We start from the raw sequence: 18,745 nt of genomic DNA, 5'->3' as shown, positions 1-18,745 counted from the left end.
AAACGATACAGGTGATCAGGGATACATATTTTGGCAGCTCTTTGTGCCAAAATAGAAACAACTTTATACATCTCTTTTAAAGCACAGTGAAATGTTAGAGCAAATAAAGCTGTGTTTATCCAGAGCCAGAATAAAATTCCTCAAGCACACAAGCCTGATAGAATTTCTTTTTAGAGAACTTATACTTCATTTTGACCCAGTGGCTTATAAAATTGTGGGGTTTTTTTCCTAGATTGAGTGCTTTATTTGAAGTAAATACAGACCTTCAAAAAAATATACTATCAAAAATCACTGCTGAGCTCTCCTGGCCTTCCATACTTAGCTCACCCCGGCTCCTGAAATTTCCACTCACTAATACCAACTGCTCTTCGGTAAGTATTCAAAGCAACGTCGGGTTTTGGAAGTACATAGTAGGATTATAAAATATCGACTCTTTCTTTTAACTATGGATTTTTCATTTACTGTTTGGTTACTTTCTTTAAGGAAGAAGAGATTACTTTAGAAAATCCTGCAGATGTTCCTGTTTATATTCAGTTTATTCCTCTAGCTTTATATTCCAATCCTTCAGTCTTTGTAGATAAGTTAATATCAAGGTAAGCACTTCTTCAGGTAATCAAAATGTTTTTATACTAGCATTGAATCCTCACTTTACACATTTAAAACTCTATTGCAGCTCATATAGTAATAGATTGGGCTTAAAGAAATTCCGGGTCTGTAATTAAAGTTGAGAGGAGGTTCGGGGAAGAGAGATTGATACTATGTTAAACAAATGGAAAAATGTTCAGTTTTTTGTGGGGGTTTTTTTAAGTATACAACTTTTTTATTTTTTTTAATCCTCATCCGAGGATATGTTTATTGATTTTAGAAAGGAGGGGAATGAGAGAGACTCTAACATCAATTGGTTGCCTCCTGTAATCGCCCCAATTGGGGATCAAACCTGCAACCTAGGTATGTGCACTGACCGGAAATTGAACTTCAACCTTGTTTGTGTATGGGAGCAAATTTCAGTTTAAGATAAGAAAAGGCAATGTAGAGGATCTTCCTACACAATTATAAAGAAAGCAAATGGAACCTTTGAAATATTTTACTTTTAAAAGTGAGCAAAATATTAACTGTAAGTTGTGGCAATTAATTTTTAAAGGCTATTAATCTGACAAAATAGTGATCTCAAATCTGCCAAAAGATAATTTGCAAACAAAATATAGACTTGATAATTACTCTATCATCTGTTTAATTATGATGCTGCTTACACAGAAATATGTATACATTTTTATTTTAGGTTTAATTTGAGCAAGGTGGCAAAGATAGATTTAAGAACACTAGAATTCCAAGTCTTCAGAAACAGTGTAAGTATTCAAACTTTATACTATTTCACAGAAATAATTCTGTAACATGATCAATGCTCATGTGAAGGAAAATTATTACCTGCCCTTCAATTTGGCTGATGGGCAGGTTACCTAAGAAGTTAGAACTGTCAGTAATGGTACTAGAGGTAAAAACATAGGCAGAATAGGTAGGATTTAGATCAACATGAAGCACACTGGGTAGAAGATTCCTGTTGGTGGTCATTAAACATTAAGGCCATGATTATGTATAACAGCTACTAGAAATTCAGAGACTATCTTGATGAAGTGTGTATGTGTGTGATATGCGCCAACTACTGGTGACACCATGGTTGAGTGATGTCCGCCAGGTCCTGTCCTCGGTGCCCTGCTCAGCTCTGTAGACTCAACCTAAGGCTTCTTTTATGGAGTCAGTCTGTCCCATGTTTGGTCTTCCTCTTTTCCTTCTGCCTCTTTTCCCAGCACAACTGCCTTTTGCCAAGAACCATGTCTTCTCATGATGTGCCCAAAGTAGGACAGCTTCAGTTTTGTCATTTTTGTCTCCAGTGATGTTTCAGGCTTAATTTGCTCTAGGGCCCACTTGTTCGTCTTCCTGTCACAATATCCATAATGCTTTCCAACACCATATTTCAGATGAATCCATGGTTTGTTTGGGGGTTTTTTAAATGTTTTTATTTTAGAGAGAGAAGAAAAGAGAGGGATATAGAGATAGAAACATTTGATGAGAGAGAAACATCAATCAGCTCCCTCTTGCATGCCCCCACTGGGGATCGAGCCCACAACCTGGGCATGTTTCCTGACCAGGAATTGAACCATGACCACAGAGCCACATTGGCTGAGTTCCATGCTATTGTTTTTTATCAGCCTTCTTCACTGTCCAACTTTCACATCGGCACATGGTTATTGGGGATGTGAGGGCTCTAATAGCACATCTTTGCTCTTGGTGACCTAATTCTTCCATTGCTGCCCTTCTGAGTCTCGACCTTCTCTTGATTTCTTGGATGCAAGTCTCTCTCTGAGTTGATGACTGAACCAGCAAAATCTATTAACAATTTCAGTGTCTCCATTGTCTACATTAAAGTTGTATATTTCTTCTGTAGTTATCATTCTTGTCTTCTTGATGTGCAAATGTAGTCCTGTTGGCACTTTCTTCTTTCACTTTCATCCAAAGTTGTTTCAAATTGTTAGTACTTTCTGCCAGTAAGTTGGTGTTATATGCATAGCTTATCATTTCTTCCACTGATTTTCACTCCTCCTGGCTCTGAGTATAGCCCAGTTTTTCATGTGATATGTTCTGCATACAGATTAAACAAATAGGGAGATAAAGTGTGCCCTTGTCTGATACCTTTGCCTCTAGGAAACCATTGCTTCTTTATATTCTGTCCTTACAGTGGCTCCCTGTTCACAATACAGGTTATGCATCAGGACAGTGAGGTATATGCTAATACATAATTTACTTTATTAAACCTCAAAATAGTGTGCGTGGTCATTTAAATGTTTATTTTGGATAATTGCCAATAAAATTCTAAACTCCACGAGTGCCAGACCCATGGCTGGCTGTATTTATACTTTAGCACAGTAGTATGCATAGTTTTCACTCAGTCGATCTTGAATTAATAAATTTTTACATAAACTGATTGGTTCCAGGATCAAAATATTCTCTATCATACAGGTCAGGATGCACAGCCACTAACCACTCATGTTGTAAGGCCTTACTGTACAGGGTATGTATCAGTTATCAGTCAGGAAATCAGCACTTGGAACTAAAGCCTTCTGCAAACGGCGAAGTCTCAAGGCCTCCATGCCTCTCATTCTGCCCTACCACATACCCCTCCATCCCTAAACATCCTGTTCATGGCGCCCTGCTGGCTGGGAAACCTTCACTTTTGAAGCTGTCCTGATTCTCCCTGACTCTTCCCTTACACCCATGCTAGCTTTACTTTTTGATTTCTTTTTGATGTATGATACCTTGTTTCCAAAATCTACTCATATCCTGGAATTTTATCATTGGCAACAAATACTTTAGTTGTTTTCCTTGAAGGGACAAATGCATTGCATTTTCATGAAAATGTCTACCTAACACCCCATCTGAATAACCATAGGTTGCTTGTCAAATCATTTTCTCAAAATTAAATGGTGTTCCATGAGAAAAGCAGTATGTTCAGTTTGCATCTTAAACACTAGCTTTTCAAGACAGTGTGGAGCCTCATGCAGCAGGTGTACTTTATACAAACTTCTTGTTTTATCCCCCAGAATATTACAAAGACATGTGTCCAGGGTTGAGATTTAATAAGATTGATATTATTGCTGAATCCAGAACTTGGTTCTCTCTCTTTTTTTTCTTTTATAATATATGTTTTGATTTCAGAGAGGAAGAGAGAGAAAGAGAAACATCAATGATGAGGGAGAATCATTGATTGGCTGCTTCCTGCACGCCCCCCACTGGGGATCAAGCCCACAACCTGGCATGTGCCCTGGACTGGAATTGAACCTGGGACCCTTCAGTCCTCAGGCTGATGCTCTATCCATGGAGCCAAACCAGCTAGGGCAAGAATTTGCTTCTCTTAACTGCAAGTGCACACAGGGAAGAGGACTGGCTTCTCAGAAAGTTTGATACTGCTGCCTTGCCTTGTGCGAAGGGGTCAGCAGGTTTACCCACCATTGCTTTTGCTGACTTATCAGTACAGATGTCAAAACACTGAAAAAGTCAGCTAGGTCTGCCAGTATTGGGGAAATAGTTCAGACACTGGATACTCGGAAAGATCTCTGAGCATTCCTAGGGTCACTCTGTGAAAACCACTACTACATAATGATCGAGAATGTTGGAGGCCCTTAATGTTGTCTCTGAGGCATCACAACATCCTCAGGTTTTCCCAAGTCCTCAAAGTTTATATTAGCTAATGTTTGTTGGGAATATATCCTATATAATAAAGAGCTAATATGCTAATTAGACCGAACAGCAGAACAACTGTCCGGACAACCTTCCAGACAAAGCCGGGGCTGCAAGGGCCGAACCCCTTGCACCTAACTGCCAAGTAGAGTAGAAAGATCCTACAAAATTCACTTTCCTTTCACACAGTAGCAGAGCCATGAAGCTCACGGACCCTTCCCACAGAAAGCTTAAACTTAATGTTGCTTAAACGTCAGAGCAGAATATCCTGAATTGTGAACTATGATTTTTTTAATAATCTGTAACTGGCTGTCAAAAAGTCATATTTTTATTATTAAACTAAGCTATTCTCTAAATTTGAAATCATCAAGTGTTTATGAAACAGTAATTATGTGTTTATATTAGCTTTCAGAATAAAAGTCAAAGATAAATTAATATGAATTGGAAATAGTTTTACAAATAAAAAATAGGATGCAACTTTAAGACCCTTCAGCTGATACCCTTCAGCGGGAGGAGCAGGACAGCAGGGATGGCAGGAGGGGACAGCGGCAGTGGGACCTGCGGTGCTGGTGTTGGTTACACAGCTGTTTGCTTTCTTTTAAAACACTGAGCTATTTATTTTAGGTTTGTGTCGTTTTCTACATGTGTGTTATGTTTCAAAATTAAAAGATCTCTATATAAAAACATGACTAGTACAAACATGAAGACTTTGGACACATGTTCCTTTCAGTGTCCTGGGGAACAAAGCCCATTTAGGGGCTGAATGCACTGGCTGCCCAGCTCTGCTTATCAGCTAACCAGTGTTTAAATTGTGACAGATTATGTTGTTTACATATTTAATCAATTCAAGAAGCTGGTGATACTGATACTGGGCTGTAGATGGGGTAAAGGAAAAAACATTTTTCCAGAGACTTTATTAATGATTGCCATTTGTTACCCAAGGCTCATCCACTGCAGAGTTCAACAGGGTTCACAGAGGGCCTCTCTCGACATTTCATCTTGAACCTCATTTTAAAACCTGGAGAGAAGAGGTCTGTCAAAGTAAAGTTTACTCCCGTTCACAACAGAACTGTTTCCTCACTGATCATAATCAGGTATGGCCTGGGATGTAAGTGCGCTGTGATTTTTAGCACTTCTGTAGAAGTTGTTACTTGATTTGTGTCCATATGAGTTTGCATCTTTATTTATGGACATGTGTTTTGGCTTGGTCCAAGATACACAATGCCTGATGAAAGTTACTTTGTGATTGTGTTCATAGCTAAAGACCTGAATTGTGCTTACTGTGCATGTATGGTTCTTAAAAATAAAATATCTTTTTTGAGGAAATATTTTTTAATTCTTAAAGTATAAATGTCTCATTCTTAAATTTACTGTATTAATTTCCACATGGTGGTTTATAAAATAATAGTAAAAAATATGGATCAAAATATTGTGCGAATATAATAGAAAAATCTGTAGTTCTTTACTTGATCTTAGCCAAAAGGTCAAGAAGTGATGAAATATCTGTAATTCTTGTTCTTGCATAGAAACAACCTGACCGTGATGGATGCTCTGATGGTCCAAGGACAAGGAACAACCGAGAACTTGAGGGTGGCAGGCAAGCTTCCTGGTCCAGGGAGTTCTTTACGCTTTAAAATCACAGAAGCATTATTAAAAGATTGTACAGATAGTGAGTATTGCTAACAGGTCCACGGCACAAATTTCAGCATTTGCTTTCAACAGTGAATAATTCCAAAAACAAGAACAGTATTTCTGTCAGTACACATGTGCATATTCGTGATGAATACTTGATTTTCTTAAAAATACTATGATTTTTAAGAAAACATCCTGACTTGCTTTCAGGGTTGTTTGATTTGGATCTTAAAAGATTTAAAGTACCAGTATTCATTTCATGCCTTAGATGACTTACTCTGATGTAAAAGATAAAGCATGATCAAACTTTGGCATCTGAGAGGACATGCAAAGTGGAGAGCTTCCTGCTGAAGTCTGGTAAAGCTGGTCTCTGGCACGAGGAGGTGCTTCATGGTCACCAGACTGTTCATGAGGAACTTGCTCATCATTTGGGCCTGGAGCACATGGCCGCAAGATTTATACTCACTCCCATATTTTTCCCCTTAGGTTTGAAACTGAGAGAACCGAATTTCACATTGAAAAGAACATTTAAAGTAGAGAATACAGGACAACTTCAAATTAACATAGAAACCATTGAAGTCAGTGGGTACCCATGTGAGGGATATGGCTTTAAAGTCGTTAATTGTCAAGAGTTTGCACTAAGCGCCAATGCCTCTAAAGACATAATTATATTGTAAGTATTTTCTGATAGGGTATAATGAGTCAGTAGCTTCTCATTAACTTTTTAAACTAGAGTTAGTAACACTTGGTGCAAATATGTTTTCATACTTACAGAAAAGAGTCTTTATCCACAAATGTATTTACTTGATGTTTTTTGTTTTGTTTTTCACTTAATCTTTGGTTAAGTTATTTTTTTATAGCTTGGTTTTCAAAATTGTGAAACTTCTAACTCTGGAATGGATCAGATAGTCTTAGAAACCAGTTTCAAAATTACTTTCCAGCTTGTGTTAAAGCAGAAGGTGTTGGTAGTCATACATGCTGTTTTCCATGTTGTACCATGTACGAATGTGTGGTATTTTTGTCAAGACAGTTTCAATTCCTGTGTTGGTGATAGTTGCAGCGTATTTTAACAACTAAATGATAAGTTGTCATGTTGTAAAGTTTATGTAATAAAATGTAACCTGTCCCCGTAATTGAATGACAATGTCATGATCTTAAGTGGACATTGTCTTAACAGGGAACTGCATTCATCACTGAGTAAGGCACAGTGCTTGGCACCGACAGGTCCAGTGAGGAATAGCACACCTTTCCTCAGGTGCACTCATCTGGTTGGGGAACATACAGTTTACAAAAATAAAAACACAATAGTTGGGCAGAAAGCAGGACTGCAGGAGACAAAGAAAAGATCACTGCGGCTTGGACAGCATTTTTTAAAAGTATCATGGGAATGTATCCTGGGAAAACTATGGATTTAGAGAGAGAAGGAGGGAAGGGAAGGAAGCTCAGAGACTACTTTCTGAATTAATACTTACAGGAGCAGGTTGTTATTGTTATTAACCTCATGGGAAACTTTCTCCATCTTAAAATGAGGAAGGTGAATAAAAAAGTGTTACACTGAAATTCTGTGTTATGTTTCAAAGGTGTATGGGACTGGTGTTATATTTAAACTGCTTGCAATATATTTTTAAAATTTGATCTTAACTGCCATTATTCTGTTTTAGGTTTACCCCTGATTTCACAGCATCTAGGGTTATTCGTGAGCTGAAGTTTATAACAGCCAGTGGCTCTGAATTTGTGTTTATTTTGAATGCATCCCTTCCATACCATATGTTAGCAACCTGTGCAGAAGCCCTACCCCGACCCAACTGGGAGCTGGCTCTGTATATCATCATCTCAGGAATAATGAGGTACTTGTCTTCTTTCCAGGTTGGTATTCAGCATCACTGGGCATTGTTCATCGAGTGCCCACCGTGTCCAGTCGTGTTCTGAGTGTCGGGGGTCCTCCATGAACAGACAGACCCAGCTTACATACCAGCTAACAGTCCAGCTTATATATCTGTTCCACGTCTAGTAGAAGCAGTCAAAACTGAGCATTTTTTAGTGGCATATACCATAAACAACTGTCTGACTTTGCAATTCGCTATATAAATTAAGTGCATGTTAATTTCTTAAAGGAAAAAAACACTCCTAATTTATCAAAGTTATGCGATTTGGGCATATGTGATTTACCCTACAGTGTATTCTTCTGGAGTCTCACCTAAGCAACAGAAAACTGATTAGAAATTGTTTTTAAATCCTTAGCATTCTTTTTTCCCCCCAGTATATTTCTTTATGTGTTTTGAGAATCAGATATACTCTAACCCACACATCCTTTAAGGGAATAGAGTTGACCTAGAGTTAAAACTGAAAGAAAAGATAAAAGCTGCTTTTGGTAAAAGGAAAGTATCCTTTAGTGTTTGTTCTGATACAAATAATTACTTCCCCCTTATGAACCTCGTATAAATTGGCATTCTATAAAAGTTTTATCCATAGTGCTTTGTTTTTTGTCTGGCCCATTAAAAACTTTCATAGGCATTTTGTCTTTTATATGATACTAGAGGCCTGGTGCACAAAATTGGTGCAGGAGTATGGTCCCTAGGCCTGGCTGGCGATCAGGGCCAATCGGGGCCTTCTGGCTGCCAGCCGGGGCCTTCCTTCCCCCCAGCTGCCAGTTGCTGGCTGGGGCCTTCCTTTGTTTTGCACCGCCCCCCTGGTGGTCAGCGCACATCATAGCAAGCGGTCAAACTCCCAAGGGGGCAATTTGCATATTAGCCTTTTATTATATAGGATTGTACCTTACCAAGAAATTCTGCCTTTAATGTCAAATTGGGTTACTCTTGCACTAACTCATGAACCCAATTCTCCCTTTCTGTCCCCACAGTGCCCTGTTTCTTTTGGTCATCGGAACGGCCTATTTAGAAGCTCAAGGAATTTGGGAGCCATTTCGAAGACGGCTGTCCTTTGAGGCCTCAAACCCACCCTTTGATGTGGGAAGACCATTTGATCTCAGGAGAATCATTGGTATTTCATCTGAAGGAAAGTATGTTCACCGGCTGGAAATAAACTCTATAGAATGTATAGATTTGGCTGATGTAATTAAATGAAAAATGCCTTTTCTTTTCATTTTTATCTGGGGCGGGGGGATCTTAATTCTAATTAATAACATGCTGCATATAGCTCTCAGTTACTAAGAACTCATAGCAAGTAATCATTATATTGGTGAAAGTTAAAATATTCTTAGACCCTGACTTGATTTCTAAATTTTTGATAGAACAGACCATATAGAGTTGTGAAAAGTATTCCTATTCTTTTTTTTTCTCATTGATTTATAGACAGAGTAGAAGGGAGGGGTAGCGGGGAGACAGAGAGAGACACATCGATTGGTTGCTTCCCGTACCATACATGGTTCAAGCCTGCAACTGAGGTACATGCCCTTGACCGGAATTGAACCTGGGGCCCTTCAGTCCACAGGTCAGCCAAACCAGCTAGGGCGAGTATCCTTATTTCTTGTTGTTTTTCTTTAGAGTATTTATATTGTAATGGCTCTACTGATTAAATAAACATTATTTTTAATCTAAGAATTTGTATGTTGCTTTTTACTAACTGCTGTTCATCCTTTTTTCAGCTTGAACACACTTAGCTGTGACCCCAGTCATAGTCGGGGGTTCTGTGGCCCCGGGGGCTCGTCATCACGACCTGGTGCAGGAAGTCATAAGCAGTGTGGTCCATCAGTCCATCCACACAGCAGTCACAGCAATAGAAACTCAACTGACATGAACAACGTCAGAGCCAAAAACAGCACCAGTACCTCTAGCAGGACTTCTGCACAGTCTGCTAGCAAAGCAGGCACCCTGGTCCTTGACTCGAACACAGTGGCCCAGGGTCACGCAGCAGGCAGAAAGTCCAAAGGAGCAAAACAGAGCCAGCACAGCAGCCAGCACCATGTCCATGGCACGCTGGAGCAGCACTCTCCCCCTCCACCACCATCAGTGCCTCAGCACCAGGAGCCACAGTCTGGAAGGCTGTCACCCACCCCCCTCGTGCACCCTTCCCACCCAGAACATGCCAGCAGCACAAGGCACAGCTCAGAGGACTCAGACATCACCAGTCTCATAGAAGCCATGGACAAAGATTTCGACCACCATGATTCCCCAGCCCTAGATGTGTTTACAGAGCAGCCACCATCGCCACTGTCAAAAAGCAAAGGTAAGCACTGTTCTCACTGTGGGAACAGCACACCACGTGAGGGGGAAGCCAGTGCATGTCTCAGGAGCTATTGTAGTCAGAGTTGTGACACTCAACTAATTCAGTAGATGGTCAGATATTTCTCCATCATTGGACATCAGCTCTTCCTTGTCAGAATGCAAATAGAGGTAGTCATTTGTCATAAAAGATACTTGTGTTTCTTAGATTACTGGCCAAATTGAGAAATTTATTAGACATCTACTGTTTTCCTTTTAGCTGCCTGTGTTACTATGATAGATTGAGTTTGTTTTTAATTATTAAAATAATTTTTAAGACAATGCTAAAATGGAGATCATTTTAACTCAAAAATAGTATTTCTGTACAGCTGGGGTTGGCAAACTATAGCTGGTGAGCCAAATCACTGCCTGTTTTGTAAAATAAGTTTTATTGGCACATAGCCATGCCCACTTGTTTATATATTGTCTTTGGCTGCTTTTGTGCTGCAACAACAGAGTTGAGTAGCTGCAACAGAAGCCATAGGCTCCACACACCTGAAACTATTTACTGTCTAGCTTCTAGCCCTTTCAGAAAAAGTTTGACCCCTGCTTTGGAGTTCTGCATTCTCTGTAAGTTATCTTTTGCATGGTAACAGATGATTCTCTCATAGTTCCTATGGGTCAGGCATCGGGGTGCAGCTCAGCTGGGTTCTCCAGCTCTCACAGAGCTGCCGTCAGTGTTGGCCAGGACTGAAGTCGTCATAAGATTCAGCTGAAGGTGGATCTGCTTCCGAGCTCACTCAGGTGGTTGATGGCAGGATTCATTTCTTCACAGCCTGTTGGGCGGAGGGTCGCACTTCCTTAATGGATGTGACCAGCAGCCTGCTGTGGGTCCTCTCCTTAGAGCAGCTCAAAACAGTTGGCTTCCCCAGAGCAAGCAAGCACAAGAAGGAAAGAGAGAAAATAAGCTGGCAGGACAGAAGTCTGTATCTTGTGACCTACTCTGGAAAGTGACACCCATCTCTCCTGCAGTACTCTGGTCATTAGCAGTGTGGTCCCGCCCACAGTTCAGGAGAGAGAATTCCATAAGAACACATATACCAGGAAGTGGGGTCCCTGGGAGCCATCTTACAAGTCTGCATGTCACACATACATACACAGGTAGGCTAGTAGGTAACTTCCAAAATCAAATGTAAAAAGCAATAAATGGCCTACCTGTACTTACATTAGTCCTTCATATCCTGAACTGTTTTGCATCTTCGTTTCCTATGGCAGCCATTCCAATGCACATTACTCCTAGCCTATTTAAGTACCTCCCTCACTAATGTACCAAGGAGGTTTGCTTTTGGTTTACATAGGGAATAGGGAACTCATAGCCCTAAGAAACCTGACGTCCCAACAGTCCAGGAGTTTTTTTATAGAAAATTTCTTATCGCACTGATGTGAAGATGTGTATGTGGAGTCCTCTTAGAAGTACTTGCATTTAGGAGGAGATCAGAATTACAACTAAACTACAGAACAACCATCACTCAGAACTGCCTGAAATATAGCTGAAATGGAAGTCCTACAACCAACAGTACAAAAAAAAAACACATAAAGACTGCTAGCAGGGGCAGAGACAGTGAATGAGTTAGTCCCACACCCACATGTGGTAGATAAAAATCGGGAGGAATATCTCAGCAGTAGAGGTCCCCTGAGGAGTGAGGGGTCCCAGCCCAGGGTTCCAGAGCCAGAAAGAGAAGTCCCTATAATTTCTGGCTTTAAAACCCAGCAGGAATTGTGAGACAGAGGGCTGCTGGAGTCCCAGACAGTTCCTCTTAAAGGGCCCATGCACGGACTTACTCAGACTCATTCTGTCTAAGCTCCAGCACTGGAGCAGCAGCTCAAAAAGCACCAAAGATACAGAGGGAGGAACTGAATTGTCCTGCATCAGGGTGAGAGCTGGAGGGGCAGCTTTCTCCCAAAGAAAAGTACTGGATAAGCCATTGTTCTTTCTCTGGTCCCTCCCCACCACAGAGCCAGCAGGCAGGTGCCATATCTGAGTCTTCATTGTTCAACCCGCCCTATTGATTCCCTGAGACCCCACTCCACCAACTTGCAGGCCCATCCAAGCTATTTCCAGTGGCTTTTCCATACAAATGACCTGTCTTGGCTCATACTTCAGACTTTCCTAAAATCTCTCAAACAAGCAGCTGATCTTGGTGTACCCCATAACTCTCACTAAGTGGCCCCAGGCCTGGCAATAGCAATAACCAGCCTTGGTTCCCAAGTTGGCCTCTTCTGGGTACTTCTAGTAGCAGCACCATCTTCACAATGCTTTATAGCTCATTCCTGGAGACCCTGGACAGAACACAGGCAGCAGTTGACCTTGTACTGCGCCTCCCAGGAGGCCCAGAGGCAACACAACAAGTGGTCAGCTTCAGATCATGTCAAGGCACCACCCAACCACCTCCACAAGTAACACACTCATGAGGCAAACTCAGAGGGCACCAGAGCCCTGCTGAAGTAAGTCCTGCGCCATGGGTGCGCCCTGCACAGCTAATCCTCCACCATGGTCCCAGCCTCCTCGAAGTTGATCAGCATGAGGGTAAATTCCTCCTCTTGAGGTGCCAACAGCAATCAAGGTTCAACTACAACAGGAGGGTGTACAAAGCCCACATGGGGGTGACGCACCTGGAATGCCCAGCTCTGGAGAACGGGGAGGCTCTGCCACTGGACCCTATAGGTCAGCGGTCACCAACTGGTGGTCCGTGAGGTCCAAAAGGTTGGTAACCACTGCTATAGGATACCTACTATATTAGGTCACTCTACAAAGCCCAGGAGATGTAGTAGTTCTACCTAACACATAGAAACAAACTCAGGAAAGTAGCCAAATGAGGGGACAAAGAAACAAGTCCTAAGTGAAAGGACAAAAAAAAAAAAAAAAAGCTAAATGAAATGGAGGCAAAGCAAGCAAATTAACAGATAGAGTTCAAAACCATGGTTATAAGGATGCTCAAAGAACTTAGAGAGAATGTCAACATTAAAAACATAAAAACCATAAGAAAGAACCAGTCAAAAATGAAAGATATACTAACTGAAATGAAAAATAAGTTACAGGGAATCAACAGTAGAGAAGATAAAGCCTAAAATCAAATCAGCGATTTGTAATATAAGGAAGCAAAAAATACCCAATCAGAACAAAAGAAATAATCCAATAATAATAATAATAATAATAATAATAATAATAAAAAGTGAGGATAGTGTAAGGAGCCCCTGGGACAACTTCAAATGTGCCAACATTCACATAATGGGGTTGCCAGAAGGAGAAGAGAGAAAACAAGTAATTGAAAACCTATTTGAAAAAATAATGACAGAAAACCTCCATAACCTGGTGAAGAAAATAGATATATAAGTCCAGAAAGTGCAGAGTCCAAAACAAGGTGGACCCAAAGAAGCCCACACCAAGACACATCATAATTAAAATGCTAAAGGTTAAAGACAAAGAGACAATATTAAAAGCACAAGAGAAAAAGAGAAAAATGTAAAGATTTCCCCAGACAAGAAAAAGCTAAAGGAGTTCATCACCACCAAACCAGTATTACGTGAAATGTTAAAGGGTCTTCTTTAAGAAGAGAAAAAAAAAGATAAAAAATATGAATAATAAAATGGCAATAAATACATATCTATCAACAATTGAATCTTAAAAAACAAAATAAGTGAACAAGCAGAACATAAACCAAAAAAATCTTTAATCCATTTTGGTTTAATTTTAGTGAGTGGTGTAAGATATGGGTCCAATTTCATTCTTTTGCAAGTGGATATCTAGTTTTCCCAACACCATTTATTAAAGAGATTATCCTTTCTTGATTGAGTTTTTTTAAAAGTGCATGCATTTGGAGTTATAAAACAATAACATGTCTCCAATATATTAGTGTCTTCCATAGAAATCTTTTTCTTGTTATCTCAGTAATAGAACTTGTGTATTTTAGGGTAATTTTATAGTAATATTAATGTATAAAATTTTTAAATTAGTTCAAGTTACCTAATGTGTTTTTCCTCTATTGAGGGAATGAATAAAATAAATGGATGTTATCTTTCTTACCACAAGCAAAGAGTTGAGTAGTAAAATTGAATCCCTTGCTGCCTGTGTCTGAGATAGTCTCTAACCTGAAGGATAGGACCATTCTTACTTTCAGGGTTACTCATCTAGAACAGGAGTAGGGAACATCCGGCCTGCAGGCCGTATAAGGTCTGGCCCTGCCAAGGCATTAGGGGTGAGTTAATTAGATGTTTGACCAAGTATAGCAGGTTAATTTTTAAGTTGATAATTCCATATGGTCCATGAATTATGTTATAAATATCCAAATGGCCATTGGCAGAAAAAAGGTTTCCCACCCCTGGTCTAGAACATAATTTTAAAATTAAAGACTTTTTTAATTTTCACAGTGGTCATAGAGCTGATCTAAAAGATACTTCCTGATGGAGCATTACATTGGTGATTCCACGAGGACACAGTTATCACAAGCTACACATCAGGGGATGGCAGGAGAGAACAGGAGATCGAGGGTTGGGCTTGAGAAGGCACCCCAGTTAGCTTTTCCAACTAGCCACGTGAATGGATGAGAATGGCCAACCTGTTTGGGAAGCACCAGGCCTCTTCTTAACCCCTGGAGTCAGGACATGAAGAACATGAAGAACCAGAGAGCTTGTCACATAAGCACTGGCCAACCACATGTCAAAAATTGTCCTAGCTGATTAGAACAGGCGTGTCTTTAGCGGGCTTAATCTTTTAATTTGCTGTGGTTGATGGGCTTAAAACCAAATAATTTTTGGTGATTAGAATTTCACCTATCAAATGAGTATCCTCCCTCCCTCTCTCTCTCTCTCTCTCTCTCTCTCTCTCTCTCTCTCTCTCTCTCTTCAATTTAGGCAAGCAAATTACTGGTATATGTTTCTAAAAGCACCAATAGTCTAGGATTCACAGATTATATGAAGAAAATAATAGTGGTAGCTGTGTTAAAAAGAAGAGTATATGTTCATAGATTATGGAAAGCACATTTTCTGAAGCATGACAAAGCCATAAAAACAATATAATGCACACATCCTTTGAATCTGTGAGCTCGTATCTGGAAATTTAATATCAGGGAATAATCTTATAAACATTATACGTTATAATAGTGGAAAGTGGGAACTGCTTATATGTTTTAAGAACAGGGGGTTTGTAATTACAGTAAATTAACTTAAGGCAGCATCGTACAAAATAATTATACCTAGAGTCTGTCTGTGATACAGGAATTTGACAGATCATTGTCCACTGCCAAAGCTAGTTTCCTGTTTCCTTGCTGATGAAGTGGGGTCTGGCAGTGGTCACGTAGGAGGTGAACATTTGTAAATCTCCCATTTTTCTCAGACAGGATGCTAGAAAGAGAAATCCAGTCCTTGGCACATTGAGAAGAAAGTTGGAATAGAACTTGGGAGGATGGCTTTTAGACCCAATGGGCCTCTTCTTCACATGAGAAAAAGTGTGGTTCGTTAGCTTTTTAGAGGAAACAACACTTCATGGTTCTAAAGAATGAGCACACTTGACAAGAATTAGTCCGACTATGTGGACGTGCCACAGCCTGGTCACTGTGTGCTCTTGGGGGCTCTGCTTTTAAAGTGTAAATGAGACATACACCTTTTTATTTTATTTGTTATTTTATTGATTAAAGCAAACCCCCAGGGTGGTCACTAGTATAAAGGGAAAAGAAAAGTGCCAAGGTCAGATCCCTGGGGGACCGCAGCTCCGATGGAGTGTCGGAAGAATCACTGTGCCAGGAGAGGGGACGAGGCTGGGCAGAGGGCGGGGAGGAGCGTTCCATGGCATCCAGTAGAACAGAGGCCTGTGGACTGAGGAGTGCTGGAGACGTTGGCATGGACAGGTAAGGTCATTGCTCACGTTTTCAGCATAGCATTATTACGGTGCTGGGGCAGAAGGCCACGTGCAGCAGGTTAAAAAAGATGAATCTGTAGGTAAAAAGTATAAACTACTCTTTCATAAAATAATTTTGTGCCCAAGTTTTCAACTTAACTAGTGGTTTATTAAGTATTTATTTTCTTCCTTTGTGTGTCCCTGGCTTCAAGATTCAAGTGCAGTAAGAAAAAATATATATATCACTTTCAGCCCTTTCCTATTTATTAAGGAGGTTTCAGGTTATTGTAAATACAGATGATTTCTACACAGAGCCTCTTACCCACTGAACCTAGCCATGATAAAATAGTCTAACAGCAAGTGGGACATTCATATCAGGGCTTGACCTTGGTCAGATGGGGAAGACTGAAGGACTCAGTATCAACTACTGAACCTACAAAATCCAAAGTCCTGAGGCTCGTGGGGCCAGAGCAGGACCGCGCCTTCCCTCTACCCTGGCTGGGGAGCTCCGGCTGCTCGGGTGGGCCAAGGCTGGTACAGTTAAACCAGCTGGCCAGTCTTTTTGAGACTTAATGTCCCAGGTAATGGTTTCAATCACACCTCCAGAATCAGGGGGAAAGTAAAGGACCAAGTGGCATTTCTAAAAGTCAGAGCCGTACTGCTTTTCTAGGCCAGGCTCGGCCAGTTTTTTCTGTAAAGGGCCAGATGGTACTTACTTGAGGTTTGATGTGCCACAGACTGTGTTTGTCATATATGCTGCTTTTGTTTTGTTTTGTTTTGTTTTGTTTTGTTTTGTTTTGTTTTTTAACCTCTTAAAAATATAAAAATTATTCTCTGCTCACAAGTTCTAGAGATCTGGCTACCGGTCAGATTTGGCTGGTGGCCCATAGTTTGCCAACCTGTTCTACATTCCAAAGTATGTCTCAAGTGCCTGTTAACAGTGGCCATAAAATAGCCTTTAAAGATGCTGTACTAAGTCACATTGTCAAAAGGGCATATTTAACAATGATGAGTACAGAATGGGTTACCTGTGGCTCGGGCTCCTATGGCTTTCCCCAGCCTGCCCGTTGGCCCAGGTGCTCCTGCCTGCAGCACAGTCCAAGGTTTCTCTCCACTGTCAAGTCAGGCAGGAATGTAAGCTCCAGGAGGACAGGACCGTGCTGCTGGTGCTCACTGCTGTGTTCCCAGGACGTGGAACAGTGCCTGGGAAACAGTGGGCACTCTGGTATGTGTGATGGGTTGATTTCTTATTTGTCTTGGCAACACCACACCCTTTAAAATATGGGCTTCTGTAGGTGTGTTGTATGTTCTCCAGGTATAACATCATGAGGTATTTGTGTGCCAGGCACTGTTCTAAGGGCCTCACATGATCCTTCAGTACAACTCCAGGAGGGCCTGCCTCCCCAGCTTACAGATGAGAGGTCAACATCGCGCAGCTGGGTGCAGAAGAGTCAGGATTTGGACCCAGCCAGCATGCCTCTGCACCAGGGTTCTTGGCACCCTCACCTAACACATGGGCTGCTCATCATGTCACCATAGACTTTCATCTCCAGATGGATTTAAAACGATCTCTGGTTTTCACTTCTGTGGCTTTTCAAAGCTGTATCACCCTCTATGGTCTAAAAAAGTATTCCAAGAAAGACATACAGAATTGTCAGAACTACTGAGTTTACCAAAACTCTTTGATCTATACACTTAAAATGGGTACATCCTATTGTACAAAAATTGGGCCCTGAAGTTGATTTTTAAAATATTCTAATCAACAAGTCAAACATGATTTGGAAACCTTTAGTTAGGAATCCTATATAATAAAAGGCTAATATGCAAATTGTCCCCTCGACTGGGAGTTCGTACACCAGGCATCTAGTAAATAATAATTTTCTAAGGAATGAAGTAGAGAAAGAAGCTTTATTAATAAGAAACAGTCCAGCCGAAACCGGTTTGGCTCAGTGGATAGAGCGTCGGCCTGCGGACTGAAAGGTCCCAGGTTTGATTCCGGTTAAGGGCATGTACATTGGCTGCGGGCACATCCCTGGTAGGGGGTGTGCAGGAGGCAGCTGGTCGATGATTCTCTCTCATTGATGTTTCTAGCTCTCTATCCCTCTCCCTTCCTCTCTGTAAAAAATCAATAAAATATATTTAAAATAAAAAAAAAAAAATAAAAAAAAAATAAGAAACAGTCCAGCCTCTTTAAAAAAGTTTTAATGGCTTACTATTCTAAGCTGTTTAAAAATGAAGAGTTTGGCCCTAGCCGGTTTGGCTTGGTGGATAGAGCGTCAGCCTGTAGACTGAAGGGTCCTGGGTTCGATTCCGGTCAGGGGCACATGCCTGGGTTGCAGGCTCGATCCCCAGTGGGGGTTGTGCAGGAGGCAACCGATCAATGATTCTCTCTCATCATTGATGTTTCTATCTCTCTCTCCCTCTCCCTTCCTCTCTGAAATCAATAAAAAAATATATATTTTTTTTAAATGAAGAGTTTGAAATTTTACTTTGATTTTCACCCCCAGGGAAAGGAAAACCTCTTCAGCGCAAGGTTAAAGCACCGAAGAAGCAAGAGGAGAAGAAGGGAAAGGGAAAGCCCCAGGATGACGAGCTGAAAGACTCGCTGGCTGACGATGACAGCTCCTCCACCACCACAGAGACCTCCAACCCCGACACAGAGCCTCTCCTGAAGGAGGTGGGCAGGACCAGCGTGTTCTGTTAGTGTGAGCACGTGCTCTAGGATTAGCGCTCAGGCTCACAGGCGTGTCTAAGCAGGAAGCAGTCACAGCTCTGGGACAGATGTCTTCCTTTCCCCCAGGGAAGGACATGGGGAAGCATGTTAACA

At 41.0% G+C, this 18,745-nt stretch overlaps 1 protein-coding gene across 1 annotated transcript in view; it reads left to right on the top strand.

Moving 5' to 3' along the window:
- The window catches only part of TMEM131 (transmembrane protein 131), a 200,845-nt gene that overhangs the window by 158,878 nt on the left and 23,222 nt on the right, over window positions 1–18,745 (top strand). Inside the window, exons 23-32 of the mRNA XM_054728464.1 lie at window positions 233–371; window positions 484–593; window positions 1,280–1,346; window positions 5,176–5,327; window positions 5,760–5,902; window positions 6,352–6,538; window positions 7,527–7,712; window positions 8,726–8,884; window positions 9,470–10,050; window positions 18,426–18,595. Coding sequence (XP_054584439.1) covers window positions 233–371; window positions 484–593; window positions 1,280–1,346; window positions 5,176–5,327; window positions 5,760–5,902; window positions 6,352–6,538; window positions 7,527–7,712; window positions 8,726–8,884; window positions 9,470–10,050; window positions 18,426–18,595 — 1,894 coding nt within the window. The remainder of the gene's footprint in view (window positions 1–232; window positions 372–483; window positions 594–1,279; window positions 1,347–5,175; window positions 5,328–5,759; window positions 5,903–6,351; window positions 6,539–7,526; window positions 7,713–8,725; window positions 8,885–9,469; window positions 10,051–18,425; window positions 18,596–18,745) is intronic.

The sequence above is a fragment of the Eptesicus fuscus genome, chromosome 16 (genome assembly GCF_027574615.1).
Source record: "Eptesicus fuscus isolate TK198812 chromosome 16, DD_ASM_mEF_20220401, whole genome shotgun sequence".
Lineage (NCBI taxonomy): Eukaryota > Metazoa > Chordata > Mammalia > Chiroptera > Vespertilionidae > Eptesicus > Eptesicus fuscus.
Note: the sequence above shows the minus strand (reverse complement) of the source record. Positions and strands in the feature narration are given on the sequence as shown.